At 22.5% G+C, this 19,722-nt stretch overlaps 1 protein-coding gene across 3 annotated transcripts in view; it reads right to left on the reverse strand.

The window, feature by feature from the left end:
• Positions 1-1,745: 1,745 nt before the first annotated feature.
• The window catches only part of LOC129611686 (uridine phosphorylase 1-like), a 65,117-nt gene continuing 47,140 nt past the window's right edge, over positions 1,746-19,722 (reverse strand). For 2 of the 3 annotated variants that reach the window (XM_055524953.1, XM_055524954.1), the window contains exons 3-8: positions 13,775-13,898; positions 7,318-7,455; positions 6,893-7,102; positions 6,675-6,813; positions 6,397-6,590; positions 1,746-6,304 (exon numbers count right to left, since the gene is read on the reverse strand). In XM_055524953.1, coding sequence (XP_055380928.1) covers positions 6,116-6,304; positions 6,397-6,590; positions 6,675-6,813; positions 6,893-7,102; positions 7,318-7,455; positions 13,775-13,898 — 994 coding nt within the window. In that variant the 3' untranslated portion in view covers positions 1,746-6,115. Of the gene's footprint in view, positions 6,305-6,396; positions 6,591-6,674; positions 6,814-6,892; positions 7,103-7,317; positions 7,456-13,774; positions 13,899-16,271; positions 16,675-19,722 lie in introns of those variants that run through there. The other variant, XM_055524952.1, reaches the window with a different exon arrangement.

The following is a 19,722-nucleotide window of genomic DNA, read 5'->3' on the forward strand; positions in this document are numbered from 1 at the left end:
AAAAGCAATATACAAGAGAATAACTTGTTATACTATGCGCTCAACACTACATTGGCTTACAATTTTTTTTTTTGTAAAACATATACATATTTTTGTATTTTGTATTCATGCCATTTTGATATTTTGAAATATTTTTGGACTTCAATTTACTAAAAATTATTGTAGATCTAATTTTTTGAATTTTTTTTCAAAAATTTCCTTTATGGGCATGCGGTTTAAGAGCAGTCACAGAAGAGGGAACAATTTTTATTGTTAGTTTACTTAGAATATTTCTATTTGGATCCATCGATTTGAGTTTAAGTGTTTTAGCGGCAAAAAAAAATTTGCTGTAACGCTAATATTTTAAAGTTAATTAAAAAAAAAATTTTAAAATTAGTTTTAATGCAAAAATTTTTACTTTCATTCAATTGTTATATTGAACTGTTATATTGAAAATGACGTACTTTATTACAAATATAAATGTAATTATGTATGTTTTTTTTGTCTTAGACCATTTTACATTGCATTGTTTTGTTTATTGAACAGATTTTAATTTTTAATTTTTTTTTTTTTACTTTAAAAAACTCATATTTCTTATGTGTCAAGGATCTTGAAGAATTTTTATTTTTTAAATTCCTTTATTATTTCAAAATAGTTTTTTTTTTCAAATACAAAGATTAATTAATTTTTGACTTAAATTTTCTCTTTTTTTTTTTGCCTTTTCTCTAATTTGAAATTAGTGTAATGATATTTTTATATAATATAACAGTTTTGTTTTATGGTTTTTCTTTTCAAATATAGAAAATTGTTTTTTCAAGTAAATTTATAGTTTTAAAAAATTGTTTATTAATTTTTAAAATATTATTGAATAAAATTTTAAAATGAAGTGAAAATTTTTATTTTAATTAATTATTTTTTTTGTTATTTTTCTTTTTTTTTTTGTATAAAATTAATTTTGAGTTTATAATTGTATGTATAACATTAACATTTCATTATAAATATTTATGTACATTGAATATAAGTAAGTACAATTCGAATTATTATTGTTATGTTATTTTTTGTATACCTAAGCATATATTTAGTAACTCCAAGCCATAGAGTTCGAATTTTAAAATCGAACTACAAATTAAATGTCAGTGTAGAAATTTTGTCAAAATCACGAATATCTTGTAAAATTTGTAAATTTTTAGTATTTGCGACCATTTTGAAAAATTGTTTTTTTTTTTTTTGGAATAGAGTTTTGAAGAATAAAATTTTTCGGATAATTTTTACGCTCAATTTTTTATTAAAATTGGTCAAAAATTGGTATATCGAGATTTTGGCAAAATTTCCATATAATTTCACTTAATTTGCATATTTTATGCGCATTTTATTTTATATTTTAAAAATTTGATAAATTTTATTATTAATTAAAATTTTTTTTATTTTATATTTTTATGTTTGTTTGTTTTAATAAATTTTATAACTTAGCAAAAATATTTCTTCTTTGTTTCTTCTATTTCATTGTTTTATTTTTATTTTTATTGTATTTTTCATATTTAATTTTTCTATATAGTTTTCTTTTATTGTTTTTCTAATCTTTTTGGGTTTTCAATAATTATTTTATAATACTTTTTTTGTATGTTTTTTTCCTACATTGATATTGTCTTTTTTTTTTGTTTTCTAGTGTGGCATTCATGTATGATGTACTATATAGGATAAGTTTAGGATGTAAGTCTTTTCGAAATAAAATTTTTTTTGAAATGAAAATATCACTCTGTATAATAATGACAATATTGATGATTCACTCAAATAAGCACAATTATGAATATTAATGCAGAAATAAGCAATTTGTAAGCCTCTTATTTACAAGTTGCGAATAAGCAATTTATTTATTTTTATTTATTCATAATATATATTTATAATTATGATAAAATGAAATATTAAATATTTAGAATATAGAATTGAAAGTTTTAAAATTTTCAAAAATGAAAAGTGATTAGATATACAAATAAAGAAAACCTCGTATTACACATTTTCTGAATCCTTTTTCAAGTGCCTTCTTATTCAATATTAATTGATTTCAATTCAGAATATGAAGGATTAAATTGTGAATTCCGCACAAATTAATACAAAAATATATTTAATTAATTTAAATTAGTTAAAATAATTGATTTTGTTCTACAATTTTCATTAGTTTAAAGAATTTAGATTTTGTTCTGCTGCACAGAGATCTAATATTAACTTGTGGAGAGTCCCACTTTTGGAGACTGATGCAGAGATTATACGAATTAATCACTAGATTCATTTTCAATTTTACTCTATTTAAAATTAAAATGGTCAATAATAATTTTTGGTATTTTAAGTATCACAAATGAATTGCTAAAAATCAATTTATCCTTCAAATAAAATTAAAATTTTTTAATATTCAAATTTCATTGCCAAATAGTTCAATATTTATTTGCACACTTGCAAATTCGATTAATAAAGTGAATTTTAATGAATATATTTTATTGAATTTTTTCTTTTTTCGTTTTATTTTTAATATTTAATTTTTAATAAAATATATAATATTAATTAAATGATATGCACTGTTTTGTTCTATTTTATATAACATTTGGTTCCCGAAAAAGAATTATTTTATAGCCTTATTATGATCGGCGGATCGAATAACTTGGCGAACTAAGCGAACTAGGCGAATCGAATAAACGAAGTATATTTTAAATTTTCAAATGAATGGCGAATGGTTTTGTTTGCTAGGTCCAAAACATTACTAGCTCAAGTTATTAAAACATTACATTAATCATAACCTAAAAATAGTTAATACGGTAAAATAAAAAATTTTTTATTTAGGTTTTTAATTTCATTCGACAACCATCCCATCTGAGAGTTTTGAAAGTTCATTCATTAAAATTTTGGTAAAATCGCAAATTATAATACCGAAAAAGCATATTCGCTAAAAATGTCATTCACATTACCGATCATAATAAGGTTATTAAATGCAGTTTTAATAAAATATTTATTTAAAAAAAAATTTTTTTTTTGAAAAAATTTGTTTACATTAAGTGCGTTTACAATATTTACAAGAAGCTGATTATGAATAATTTGTAATAAGAATTAGTTTGTGAAGCATATGGCAACTGTTTCCATTATTTCATATATTGTATAAGAGTTTCATATTATTTAAAATTTATAAAATGATGACATTTTGAAGTTTAATTTTGAATCATAAATTTGTAACTCGATTTGGACAAAAGAACATCAATCTCACGATATTATACTAAAACTGTAGGAATACGTTTGCATTTAGGAAAGTATGTGACGTTTTTGAAAATAACAATCAAACAACAAAATATTGTTCGTAATTGCTCTACATCATGAGCGACATTAACATTAACCATTTAGGTATAACTGTCTTTATAGTAAAATAACAAAATGACAGATTTATAGCAATATGAGAGTTATGATTCAATCAGTATTATGGTAGTTATTGTATGAATTCTGTTATAATTTGTATTACGAATTTGAACTGAACTTCTTTTTGATTTAATAATATTTATTACATTTGTAATTATTAAAAGAATTATTAAAAAAAATAATGGAAATAATGAAAATAATGAACACTTTACGAATTAATAAAAATTTTTAAACTGGCCGGACTGAGGATGGCAGGGCTTAATTTAAATATTTTCATATCATACAATAAATACAATTAATACTTTAAATAATAGTTAATAAACAATTAATACTAATTAACTTGCATCATATTTTATGACAACAATATAACACTAATATGTATAGTTGCAGGATATTCAAAGGAAATTTCAATCATTGTAAAACTCAAAAATTTTTCATATTTTTATTATTTAAAGAAAAATTTTAATTTATTTATACAGGAAGAGTCAGTAACAAATAAGAAGCTATATACCATTGGGTAGACTGTCTAAAAAGAGCAAAACTCTTCCGAGATGCAAAGATTTAAAAAAAATTTGGCAAAATTTTACCTAAGCTTTTTTGCCTATAACTTCCATTGCAAAAAAAATTTTGGGCTTCAAACAAACAGTTTTTGAATGAGCTTATATAGGGCTCAAAAATAAATAGCGTATTATTTGGTCTTTCATGTTTTTTAAGAAATAAAAGCGTTTTAACTCAAGGAAGATTTCAATATTCTTCATTTTGTAATTTTTTTCTATTTTTCTTTTGCCCCGAAAATTTCTCATAAAATTTATCGAATTCTTTACCCCGTTTCTTAAGCTTTAATATAAGTTATTAATCTTTAAAAAATCTTTTATGGTTCTTTAGAGATTCTTTTTGAATTTCATGATTTTAAAGGCTTTAATAAAAAGTATATAAAGACAAATAATTGTCTTAAAATCTCTGTAGTTCGGAAACGATACCGATTTAACACTACATTCCGAATAAAAAACTTTTATTCATTTTCTACTCCATCTATCCGATAGTATATGGCTGCATCATCCTGTATTTATTTTACAATTAAAATATAAAACATTTTTAATTTTAAAATAAAAATATTTATAACAAAATATTTATTAATTAATAATATTAACATAGTGTAGAAGAATTAATAGTTGAATGAAACCATAAAGCTATACAATAAAAATAATAATAAATGTAATAAATATAATTAAAAAAAAATAAAATATTATCAGCTATTTCTATTACTTAAGCCTACAAAAATACATTATTAAAGCATAGCCAATTTAAAATATTAAAATTAAAAATAAAATTTATTTAATTATAATTTGAAATTCTTACACATTGTACGTATATTTTTGAAATTAAAGCGTTTTATGAAAAAAAAAAATATATACGAAAAAATTTAATTTGAATTTTATTTTCGTAACAATTTATTAAAATATTTTTCTTTAATGGCAAAATTTAATAATTTTAGATTCTTTGCGTGTTGCCAATTACTAATCTACTTTCTAATTTTTTATTATAAATATGTATATAGTAATGTTTGAAATGTGAATTGTATTTTGATATAATATTATGTAGTAGGTTTATGTATGTATATATGTACTTTAATACATATTTTAAATTTTAACATTTAATATAATAAAGTTGTATATAAAATCACAATAATATAGTTATTTAAGTTAACATTAAAAATTAAATTTTCATATTATTTTTTTGTTTTTTTTTTTTTCTGGTTTTTTAGTCTTCAATAATATTTCTGTGGTCACAAAGCAAAATGTCATATATTTTGAATCTAAGCAAATTCTGTTTTACAAACTCTTAATGTCATTTCATAAATTCTTTTTCTATATAATAAAAACAAAATAAGAGAGAATTCAGAAAAAACGTCTTGAATATAGAAAGAACGCTTTACAGTCATGTTGCAGCTATTAATTTGAGTTTTAAATTTAAGATATTTTGCTTTGTAACCACAGATTTAATTAAAAATTATTCTGATTTTTATTTATTTTTATTTATTTTTTTTCTCTAATAATATTTGAAATAATTACGTTTTTTTCATTCACATTTAATTTGCAATATAATATTTATTTAATTTTTATTTTTTTTTTCATATTTGGTTTAATTTTTTTTGTTATTTTTTAATTAAATTAAATATTAATTGGAATGTTTTACAATTATCATATTTTTTCAATAATATTTCTTTTTGTGACTAATTTTATCGTTGTATATTAAATTTATTTTTCAAGTATGTTTAAAAATTTAAAATTTTTTGAGATAGATTTTTAAAATTATTAAAATATTTTAATTAAAATACAAAAAGACAAAATTTTGAAGAATTCCAATTGATTTCAATTTAAAAAGTTATCAAAGATTTTTGTGTGCTATACAAAGAGATCCGGCACACTTTGTATTATTTTTGTTTTTTTTTTTTTAATTAAATTTTTTATCAGTAGTTTTTCAGTAATGTTGTTTTTCTTCATGTCCTTAAATTAATGTGAAAGTTTTTATAATTAAATTTAATGAAAAAAGAAAATATTTTTTTTTGTGTGTGTGTGTATGTTCAATAAACTACAAATTTACAATTTCACTAATAAGAACAATATTATTACTAACGTGAAGTAAAACGAAACAGAAAAATTATGCTTTTAAAAATAAAAACTTAAAATTAAAAAAAATTGATATTTTTTTCTTTTAAATAATTTTTTTTTTAATAAAATTATTCATGTGCTTGAGATTCTTGTTGAACTAATTTAAATCTTCTTGGTGATTTTATTGAACCTTGTGTACCGAACATACCTAATGAACCTAATTGACCACGTTGTGCCAAATATTTTTTTATATAACGAGAAACAAGTGTTTGTGGTCGGGCTTGCCATTCATTCATAACTTCTTTAGGAGCATTAACCTAAAAATTAAATAAAAATTAATTAAAATTTTATTACTAAAATAAATTTTTTAATAATAATAAATAAAATTGTATTGTATTTGTTTGCTTACTTGATCTCCATGTAATCGATTTAATAATGCTACACATACTATAGATGCTTTAATACCAGCATGATGTGTTAATGCAGCAAATATTGTACTCTCCATTTCAATATTAACAACACCATTTTCACGTAAATGATTTAAATAATCCATTTTATCATTTTCACTGAATTCACAAAATGCACCATCTAATCTTCCTTGACCTAAGACATATACATATAAATTTTAATTAAAATTTATACAAATTATTAATTTTTAAATTATTTATTATAAAAATTACAATTAACCTTCATAAAAATCATTTGTACATAATGTTTTTCCAATTATTGTATCATAGGGATCATCTTCACTAGCCAAAGCTTTTAATTCACGAGCCAATTTCTTGTCCAATTTTGTTGGACGTAAAACACTTTTACCAAGAATTATCTAAATAAAATAAATTAAAATATAAATTAAATTGATTATAAAAACAAAAAAATTATTGTAGTAGTATATATACACTTACAAATTCATGATGATTTCGTAATTGAGCATCTAATGCTTCTTCAGTTATAATAACAGTACCACCTTCAATACCAACTCCACCGCATGTACCAATTCTAAAGAATATTGGATCATGACATTTAGCATGATACATCAATTTTATGATTTCATGTAATAAAATACTTATTGATGGTGTACCCATACCATGACTGATTGCTAAAACGGGACCAACCTATATATATACAAATTACAATAAAAAATAAAATTTTACATAAATAAATCATGAAAAATAAAAGTAAAAATAAGAAAAATATGATAAATTTTGTAAGATTTTTTATATTTTACAAAATCACATTATAAATTTACGGTATTATGAATAAATAAATAAATAATCGTATTTTATAAAAAATAATAATAAAATTTTATATCATATATGTATGTGTGTACCTTATACATTGAATATCTATATGAATATGCGCTGATATCTTGTAATTGAGTTCCAGCTGGCAATTTATAACCAATTTCATTCATAATAAATTCTGCAAAATTTTCCATACGTTTTGGTGTACCACCCATACAAACAAACTGAAAAAAAAAACAAGAATTTAAAAATTTAAAAAAATGTTATTAACGGATATACAAATACAAGGATTTACACTATGTAAAATAATATGATATTGTTATACATATATTAGAACTTATTTAAGATTTACGTGCACGTATTTTAAACAATAAAATGATGAATTTGAATGATGTAGATATTTATGTGTGCATATAACGTAAAATGTAGCATTTATTTTCATATCGTATATGTAATGTGAGGATATTTCTGTATATTTTGCTTTACACAACTAAGATATTTAAGTTTTGTTATGCTCCACTTCCATAGATGTTTATTTTATGCCACGTTTTCAGCACTTAAGAAAATAAAACAACGCTATTAATTATAATTATCTGTTGTGTATGCTTTAATAAAAAACAAAATTATTATCCTTTCTTATTTTGATTTTTTTATAACAATGATGTCGAAATGCCCTTGAATAAAAATTATTAATGTAACATTGTATCATAAGTATGTATGTTGTTCTTGTTTCTGTTTACTTATTTGAATGACAAAATGCTTATACTTTTAAAGTAAAATTTAAAATTGAAAATGAAAATTATTCTCAGTTTCATATTCCCATTTTGCAAAAATTTACTCACAGAGTTATTGCAAATATATACACAATATATCAGTTTTGACAATCTATATCCAAAATTTACTTCTTAACATTAAATTCATTCATAACACTCAATGCAATTCAACAAAACAATATGTGCTGTAGTTTTATTATACACATTAAAATTAACAAAAAAATAAAGTTGGATCAAACCAATGGTTTGCAAAGAAGAACCTTTTCCTTAAAGAAATGAAAATTAAAATGAAAATTAAATTATTTGAATTAAATATGCACTTTTATTTTTATGTCAAAATATGTTGGTTTATTGCATACATCTAGGATGAGCCAAACAAAAAATTCAAAGAAACGTTAACAAAATTGTTTAGTTGAAAGTTAGTGATTTAAAACAAATAATCATACTTTTTTATGGCACGGCTTTCACCATGAGCTTTTCACTTTTATATAAAATTTCAGAATCCTACAAATTGCCCTATAGAGTTAAGAAAAACCATAATCAAAAATTTGAAAAAAAACAGTGTGCCGAAGATAACGATTAAAAATTTTAACTGCCATTTTGCCTTTTCAGTGTTTAATTGCCCTGACTTATAAAATTTAAAAAATGTTCGCGGTTTCGTTAAATTAATTAGTCAAAAATGGAATTTTTATGACTTTCAGCCTACTGTGACTTTTTGAGGGTGGGGGATGGGTAAAAATTTTCTTCCACAAAAATGAGTTTTTACTAAAGATTTATTTGTGTATTAATGTATTTCAGCATTATATCTCAAGGGTGTAGAAATTTTGCAAACCGAAAAAAGTACAGACAGACGAATGGGCAGAGTAGGACTAATAAGCACTTTTATTCAATTTTTTTTTGAAAAGTACTAACAAAAGAAACAATTAAATGAAGTGGCATTAAGAAGGAAGTGAATTTGAACTGTTGGAAATCACAGACTCGGAATTGTTAAGAGAAGTGCTAGCATATAATTATTTAGAATTACTTTATGTAATTAAACATAAAAATTTAATTTCATATTAATTAAGTTTCACACATAGACTACATATAAAAGAATTAGTAAAATAATTTCATTCATCGGTTGTCAATCACTAGAGTCACAAAGAATTTTTATTGCTTTTGAAATTCAATAGTGTGTTATACAAAATAAGTTTGACTATAATGGGGGCTTTATTGAACAATGCCCATTTTTTTATTACATATCAGAAATTTTATACAATTTCAATCTTTTAAAGTTTATTTATAAATTTCCAAAGAAATAAAATAACAATAAAACACAAAAATAAAAAAATAAAGAAACAAATGAGGAAATTTTAAAAAGAATTCAATTATCACGTTATTTTCCAATTACTGTAAAATAAAAAATACCTTTTCGTTTTTTGTAATCGAATTAAATCTACCTATTTGCAAGGTATACAAAATTGATTTTATTCAAAAGTTTTGCATTTTCATACATACACACATATACAAGAACAATGAAAATAAAAAATAATTTGAATGCTCCTTTGGATTAGAAATATAAAAAAAAAATATTCATGCAAGTAAAGCAATATGAAAACAATAGATAACAATAGATATTAGATATATATATATATATATATATATGTATGTGTATGTGTACATGTAGAATATATAAATTTATGTATAGTATAATTATACAAGAGTTTTTTAGAAATGGTAATATTAAAATAACTAACGCCGATAGCAACATTTTCACAAAAATAAAAAAAAAAAATAATTAAAGCTTTTAATCAAATTGAAAATAATTTAAAAAAAAAAATTTTAATTTAATTAAATGTCAAAAAGTTTATCAAAAATAACGTTTGATGACTTGAAACTCATTCCGTGAGGTTTTTTTCTTTTGTCTTAAATAATATGTTAAAATTATAATATTAAATGACCTTACAAATTGTTTGATTTATATAAGTACTCGTAATTAATCAGAAACTTGAAGGTCATTAAATTCCAAAAATATTTATCCTAAATCAGATAGTCGAAACGTATAACAGTTTGAAATGAAATGAAAAGCAAAATTGAAACAATGATGTTTGATTCACCAATAAGTCCACTGTTTTTAAAAAATAGTAATAAGTCACTTATTTTCTGAAAGAAAACAAACAATGCAGTTTGCAAACGAAGAAGGAAGGAAGTGAGATATTAAACATAATTGATAATTCATGTATATGCGCCTAAAAGTATAATTTTGTACAAATTGATTTCTTCATAATGAGTAAAAATTTCAATATAATGAGTAAATTGAACAACTTAAATAAAAATTACTCCAATATCAATTAAAGACATTATTGTTGATTTGTAAAACAAACATTTTCTCAATTGTAAGTATACACAGTAATGCTTGCAATTAGTAGGTAGAGGATGCCAAATACTAATTAATACCAACATTTATTTCAAATAATGTGTAATACAAATTTAATAGTAACTTATCATTAAATTTTAGTTACCAGTTGTACAATTATTACGAATCCATGCATATTAATGTTTTTAATTTTATTCAGATTTCATTAAATCAAACTTTATCAGCAATACCGATTTCAAAATTTGTCATTATTATAGCACTACAACAATACATTATACAAATTGAATTGGCAAGATTTTAAAATTCTTGATATATTTGATTAATTTGACAAGTTCAAAAAACTCATAAAATTTTGTTCAATTAAATTTTAAAGTTTATATGGGAGGAATAATTAAAATCACGTGAATATTGTTAAAATTGTAGTATTATGTTTGACGTCCGTATAGCTACATATGAACTATATGTAGTTCATATGTAGCTATACATATGAACTAGTACCTATACAAAAATTTTCTGTTTCTAAAAACTTAAAACCCTTAAGCCATATTACCACTCACTTTTAGTATTAAAATCTTAAAATAGTTTTAATAAAAAATGCCTTGAGAAATCAAATAAGGTATAAAATTATTAATATGTATGTGTTTAATACGTTAAATAACATTTTGTTGAATGAAATTGAAAATAATCTTTCAAAATAAAAGAAACGGAAGAGATTTTTATAATTATAGCTATAATTCATATATATACAATATATATATGAATATATACAATATATATGTATGTGAATAAAATGTGAAATAAATTAATTTTAATTTGTTACATGAAAATTCCTCTACTTTTTCCCAAAATAGAATATGTGAGATTAATCAAAAATTTAAACAAGTTTGACTTAAATTTTATTTTTTAAATTTAAAATTCCATTCCGTATATTGCATAAATTCTAATTACTTATTTTTCAAAACAAATTCTAAATCTAAGAAACTCACATAACTAAAAAAGTTCATAGCTGTCAAGTAAAAAGTTCTTTAAGCAAAAAATACTACACAATTATAAATTCTTATTTAATATTTTTTTAACATAATATGTCTTATATTTCAAAAACCTTTTAAATAACTTGTATACAAGAAGAGATTGCAAAATAAAATTTAAATATTGCCGCCTTGGGGCAAATTTATTCTAAATCACATTCTCAAAATTTTAGAAACAAGTAATTAAAAGTTTTGAATTTTAGGAAAATGCTTTTGCACAGTTTGTTTTGGTTACGATTTTATAGAATTATAAGTAAATTACAATTTATAAAAAATTATTATTAATTTTTCAACTCCGTTCTGTTATACTTAGACATCAAAGCTTTAATATCGAATTTCGATTTTCATGTAAGAAAATCATTCATGTTTGAATGAAATTTTACATCGAGAAGTTTTGAAATTTTGTACTCATAGAGAAGCGAAAGCAAAAACTCGGACAATGTTTAAGTTTCCATAACAGCATCAAAAATAATACTAAAATGTGATGAGTGAAAAAATTGGGTTTTACTCGAAAATGAATTTAGAACAATTCTGATCTAAGGTGACGATACTTACAACACAGTTTTTTAATATTACATTTATTCTCCGAATCAGAAATAGTGTCAAACAAACATATGCAAAATATATTCACATATACATATTATACAAACAAAACATGCAATACACAATCTTTATTTTGTTTAAGAAAAATATAACAAAATATAATTGATTCAACTTGTATGCAATTTTTTTTTAAATTTTCAATAATAAGTTTTTGAAAGTAGTTTTAAGATAGAATGAAATGCCATGTTTTTTATTTAAAAGTTCAACGAAATAATCAAAGACTCATACAGTCATGTAAACAAACAATTTTTCATCACATTTTTCCGTTATATAATAATTGCATTTTCAAGTTCATAACTTTGAAATTGATGACAATAAAAAATAAATAAGAAAGTTTTATAATCGTACACACGTGTATAGAGGACAGTAATAGTAGGAATTATTTATAATAGAGAAAGCAATAAATTCATTAAAGAGCGGCTCATTAATTTAAAACAAATCAATTCACAATAATAATGACAATTACTATAATAATTAAATTATACGATTGACATCTAATTGTTATACAACAGTAGATTAAAATAATTTGAATATGTCAGTTTTCACGACGTATTAAAATTTTAAAATAAATAATATGAATGAGTTATTTGAACTTTTTGAGTCGCATATCTGATAATCATTATTATTCTACTGTATATAGTGCATATTTAAATATTCAATCAAATTATTAATTATTATTCAATTCGTTAAAATTAAAATGTAATTTAGAATCAAATAATATATGCAAATACAAAATATATTATACAACCCCGCTTAAAATACATTTAATAAAATTTATTACGTAAAAAATAATTAATTGAAATATTAATTATTTTTTCAATATAAATAAATAAAAAAATTTAAAAATATTGGCATCAAACAAAACAATTTCAATAAATTGCAACTTAAATTCGTATAGAGCAGCTACATAGACCAACTTTCCAGGCGTGTTAACCAAATATTCCTAAATCAAGGGTATCTCAAGGGTATTCCATAAGTATATAAAATATTAAGTTATTGTATTAAAATTTCTCTAATCACATAATAATTAAGAATAAGAGAAAAAAACAGAAACTCTACAATGATGAAATAATGTTATATAACTCTTGTTAAATAAATATTTGTATTCCTCTTGAGAAGCCAAAAAAAATTCTGTTTACATAATTGCTATTCCGAATTTTAACTTATCTGATCTAAACCAATAATTTATGTTTATATACTTATAATAGTATGTTTTAAAAATTTAAATAAACATAATGCATCTGTATAAACAAATTTATATATGTATGTACTTATACTAGTATATAAGTATATGTATACCTACATAAATATGTACAGTTAGTGTCATATGTATACGAACAACCCAAACAAAAATAAAACTTCTTTATTAACGAAACGAAATCGAATATATTCGGTTTTTTAATTTTTATTGCTTTTACAATCATCCGTTCTAACTTCAAGAGCCATTCAAAATCACAAATAAATTCGTCAAATTCTAATTGTGTGTATGGACTAAAAAAAAACCAGAAGGAAAATATAAACACAAAATTTTTTTAAAGTTATATATGCACAACCACATCTCAATTAATTTAAGGAAAGCTTTTTTTCAAATATAAGTGAAGAAATAAAAAATCGGAATACTTGCAATAAAAATCTCCCAACTTTATAATATGTTTATATAAATGGACTCGACTGTATACACAAATTAACTGTAAACAAATATATTTTGTTAAGGTACAGTACGCTCACACATAAATCGTACTATTCATATCTAAGTAATTTCATCTTTTATTTTTTTAATTACCTTAACGTCACCAAACATTTCTTGTAAATCATGACTTCCACTTCCTAATGCTATATGATATAAGATATCCTGGTCCATTAATTCAATATTTGGATTACGCAATTTAACAGTACCATCTGAATATCTGAAATTAAAATTAAAATAAAACAAATATAGAATCATCAATAATTTTTTCCAACTCTAAGTATAAGCAGATTAATAATCAAATTGAGTTGATAATTAATGGAAAATGATAATTAAAATCATTATTTTTCATTAAATTTTCCATTTAAATTAGAAAAATATTGTTGTTTTTCTTGATTACTTTTTAATTGTAATTAAAAATTTATTTATTTTATTTTATATTTTTATGATAATAATTACAAATTCCTTTATCATTATTATTTTTACTAATATATTTATTAACTTTCATTAATTTATAATTATATTATGGTTTATGACAAAGATCACGAGATTAGAATTTTTAAATTTTTCTAATTATCAGTCTTGTTTTTAAAAAAAAATCTTTAATTCCTCTCAATAGCTGTTTGAAAAATTCAACAACAATCGATAATCAAATTATTGAATAGGCAATTAATTAAAATAGAGTGATGATCAATTTCCTCTAATAATTTTTCTATTAATTTTTCAAAAAATAATTGGTTTAAATTTTAATTATAAAAATCAAAGGGTTTTTTATTTTTACAATTCATGACTTGAGTTCATGTTATTAAATGTATATGATATTCTGGCAACATAATTTAATTAATTAAATAAAGAATTTTGTACTACAAAACAGTGTATAACATTTATGATGTATTGCTCACTCTAAATGATATTAAAGACTAGGTGATAATAAAGAATGAAAATTTAATTTTCTCCTAAGTAATTTAAAACATGGTAACTACAGTACCGCTTTTAAACAGTATAGAAGTGCATAAAATTGCATACCTAGATTTCACTGTTATACATATCTATGTACATTAATTTTTATGAAAGAATAAGAGAAATATATACTCAAGAGTCAAGACATTGGAAAACATTTTCTAAAAAAAAATTCTATTTTAAATTATAGTACGTCAATTACTAAAATATTGTTATATCAATTTATTAAAGTACATGAATATTGTATAAAACTATAATATTAGATAACACAAATATTATATCTGTTATATTAAATAATTTATAAACCATAAATTATTTATGCATATCGTCTCTATATAACAATAATATTGTACATGTGGCATAAATGATTAAAATAAATACAAGATACTATGCAAATTTGTTCATGTGAAAATTTTTAAAGTTGTGGACTATTGATTTCCCAACTCAATATACAAATAATTTAAAATTTTAATGAAATTTATAAAATTCAAATGGTAATACTCTTCCTAGGGCCTAGCACTTTTTTAAAATTTAAGTACAGCCCTGGTAATACTAACAAGAATAAATAATGAAAAATTATAATTATAACAATTGGAAATCATAAATTTGTCTTTTATGCCTAGGCAGTTAAATTATTCTTTTGGCTGACTTTAATGAAAACGGGTTATAATTTGGACTGTGTTAGAAATAATAGTATTTTTTAAAAAAAATAATAAAATAAAAGTTTTTAAACAAAACTTTTTTCCTCTTTTTGAAAATGGCAATATTTATGAAGGTGATGCAATATTGCAGATTTTCAAAATTTCATCTAAAAACGAGTCTCCAACTTGCAAACTTTTTCACGATATGCCAATTAAAATCATAGCCAGCCTAGTTACACTAAAATTGGTTCTTAGCTTATGTGAGTGTTCATGTTGCATTCGTTCCTTTTAAAGGAATATAACATTCCAAAGGATTCCAAAGAATAATATACTTAACTGCAAAGTAATTATGAGTCACTTGTAACTGCAAAATTCTTTTGTATATGGAAATTTTCTTATCAAAAACATTTTATAAAATAAATTAATAATTTTGCATATCTCTAAATTCTTAAATATTTTTAAATTAGAGAAAAATGTGCATTTCTCAATTTTAAAATATTCAATATAAGAAATTCTATGACTAACTTATTATTTTTTATAATTTTCATTGTATATACGAAAATTTTAAGCCATCCACCAGATTTCATCTTGAGAAGTTTAAAGTGATTTACACTAACATATTTTTAGTGATACCAAAAAACCGTTCACATATAGCTCAAAAATATTCTTTACATTGTCATTACACAAAATACTGCATATTAATAAAGTCATTAACAAAAATTTCGATAATATAACAATAAAAATTTCATTTCGAAATTTTGTTTTAAAAAACGATTGTAGCAAAAATTTTCTAAATGTAATAAAGATTTACTTGAATAAATAAAAGAAAAGCTACAAAAATATTTCCAATTAATTAAGATAACGGAGATAACTTTTGATTTATTATAAATATTAATTAGAACATTATTTGGAATAACTCTTTTTAACTTGATGAGTATTCATTTTCAAAAATTTCTTAATTTTATTATTCACAATTTAATATTATTACAAACCTTGTTAATTTTCTATTACGATTGAATTCATGATCATATTCCTCATCATCTGTATCGTATTCCCTAATTCTTTTTTCATAATAAAATCCATTATAATTAACAACATCTTCAACTAGAATATCATTTTGGACATTATTATCATTATCACTGAAATTTTCATCAGTTGCAAACATTTCCATATCATCATTTTCACCCTCAAAATTATTTTCAATTGCTGTATTGGGCATTTTGACTAAGTTTTTTTCTGTATTTTTCTATTTTTCACACACTTATTTTAAAAATATTTTAATATTTATATTTATTTTATTTTTTATATTTAATTATTTAAGTTTTTCCAAATTTATATTTTATCAATTCTGTTAATTCTAATAGAACCTATTTTTCTTTCAAAATATAAACAAATTCTTTAAAAATATTAAACGAATGAAATTAAAACACAATTACTTCAGTTGACTGTTCAATAACAACTGATTCAAATGAACTTTTTAACTTTCGATTACACTTCGTGTAAACAGTTTTAAACGGTAACAATTTTCGTCATCCACATAGAGTTTTTTTTTTATCAATTAATATTTGCGATTCAAATACAACTACAAACATAATTTTGTAGTGTATATAAGCGATCATTAAATACTACGCCAAAGCTACTGCAAAATTAACTGAATTATTGCAGCTGTTTCTACTTAACTACTAGAATTAGACCCCTTTATGTATATCTTCAAGTGTGCATTGAATTGTAAAATAAGACCTAATTTTTGGAAAAATTTAGTTTCAGTTATATGATGTGTTTGTATGTGTGTGTCAATTTTATTTATCTCTTTTTCTATTCATAATTTTACTTTCTCACTTTATTTCAATTGTAATTGTTAGTTCTTATTTTCTTATGCTCTCAAAACTATTCAAAATTGAATGAACTGTTAAAAAACGGGTATTTCATATTTTGTTAAGGGTGGTTAATTTTACATTTATGTTACACACATACAAGTACATACATTTATTTACGTATATAATTATATATTTTTGTAGTATTAGAGATTAATTTTTTTTTTTGTAATGAAAATGAAAATAAAAATATTTTTTTCTTAAATTTAATATCAATAGTATATGTTTGGTTTTAATAATATTGACAATAAGAAATGTACATTATACGCACAAAAATTTAGGTATAGGTGCCGAGATTATATAATTATACTTATGCATCTATATGCAGCTTAATTTGCAGGTCTTCTCAAAGGTAAATCTTCTTCCTTAAAACTAACATTAAAGCACAGACAACAGTTTTGAATCTACAAAAATATTTTTGTCCAAACTTAAAAATATACGAATAAGATCATATTTTCGTTCATAGTATATGTAAGTAACATTATATGTTAATCAAAGTTTGCGTAGATTTCAAAAATTTCTTCTACAAATAGTTAAGTCTTGCGTAAACAACATGGCCTTTCCAAAAATTTGATGACTAAGTTTTATTCAAATACCGAATATAATATGCAAAAATACCGAAAATGATAATCAGAATTTTAATTATTAACAAATTAATTTCATTTCCACCGAAAACTGGAGTATAGATTTATGTTATCAAACTTCCACATACTTATTTCTTTATGTATGCATGGATGTACATATATATGTACATTTTGTATATAAATTCTTATTCATTCTTATACCTATCGAGCTTTTTAGTTTATTTTTATCTAACTGGATTAACTTGTTCAAAATAGCATTATATAAAACCAGTACGAACGAATATTTGAAGGGTATTACAAAATTAGTACTCCCTACATAACGAGGCGGTTAGTAATTTTATAGTTAGAGATTTTGGCATATGTATATGATTTTGAGTCAATTTAACAATATCTGTTCGTTCATCCATTGATCCGTCCATCCGTTAGTCCTAGTGACAACTCAAAAACACATTGAATTAACCAAATTTTCACCAATTAATAAGAGTTGTTACCGCAAGACTCCTATTTAATTTAGATTCAATCAAAGCAGTGGTTCAAGTAACTGCTATATGACTTGTAAGTAATTGGTCATATTTCTGGGACGGTAGAATTAATGAAATTTTGATAAGTGTGACAGGGATCGAATTCGAATGGAGTAACAAGGCTATTTTTCCAGCAAAATTTAGTAATGGTTCTTATAATAGCGGCCGTACAAATACAAAAATAAATTGTATTAAACCCGTAAAAATTACTGTATATACGCAGACCAATTATGACAAACTTCAGTTATAGGATTGATAGTTCTGAATGCTTATATGTTAGTTATCAAATAGCTTTTGAAAAGTACATACATATATGTATATGGGTATCACAGAGTTGACACGACCAACTTCATCTATATTCTCGTTTTTATTTTAAATTTTATGCAAATTCTCTTTTATTTTCGGATTAAAAAAAAAATCAAAATTATAATTCAAAACATGACATAAGTAAAATATGTATGAAATTCCTTTTCAAAGAAAATTAACCCTTTTAAATTTTGTTGGCTTATGCGTATTATTGTCAAAATATTTTTATAACTTTCGCTAAGTTTTTTTCTTTTAAAATTTTAAATATATAATTAATATATGTATATGATGCAGGTAAATCGTGATAACTCCGTAAATGGAGTAGATAAGAAGGGCTTCCATATTTAAATTTCTTCCATATTCCATAAGCATTACATAGCAAAATTTTTTATAATGCACAATTTTATTGAATGCACAAACATATAATTATACATATAATCTGTTATGAACTAGGCTTGTTGATGTTAGGGGACGACCCGGCAGAACATGTCATCCGCCACTGGTTGGGGCATCGGCCGACAGCTACCCCAGTGTGCATCTGGCTGTGTCCCGGAGCTTCAGTCTGGGGTGGGAAGCCTAGTTCATAACAAATCAGATAATACAGTAAAAATTGAAATATAGGCTTGAATGGGTTAAAAATTATTTGCAACTTTACCAAATGACTTTTATTCTCATATTCATCAACTTTTTTTAAAATACAAAAAACAAAATTATTATTTTTTAATTACATGGTTATCAAATTAATTCAAAATCGCATAAAAAAAGTTTAATTAAGGCTTGTCAAATACATAATTTGATTATAATTTCAAATCAAATGCCTATTTTTAAAATTCTTTATATAAAATAAAAAACATAAACAAATACAATTACTTATGGACTTCTACAATAATTAAAACAAACACTTATGTAGATGAAATTCTTAAAAAAATAAAAAAAATGTTGTATGAAATCGTGAAATTTTTTCACTTTTATGATAAGTAGCAGATTTACGTATTAGTAAAAATTCGCTATTGGGGATTTCGGGATCAAAATAATAACAAGTATACCCAATTAAAGTAACCCACACAATTAAAGTTTTATACGTAAAAGAAACACAAGCAAACTAGTGAATAACGGAATATAAATAAAATTGGTAATATTTTGAAATTCCAAACAGAT

The sequence above is a fragment of the Condylostylus longicornis genome, unplaced genomic scaffold (genome assembly GCF_029603195.1).
Source record: "Condylostylus longicornis isolate FDR11 unplaced genomic scaffold, ASM2960319v2 ptg000055l, whole genome shotgun sequence".
In the NCBI taxonomy this organism is placed as follows: domain Eukaryota; kingdom Metazoa; phylum Arthropoda; class Insecta; order Diptera; family Dolichopodidae; genus Condylostylus; species Condylostylus longicornis.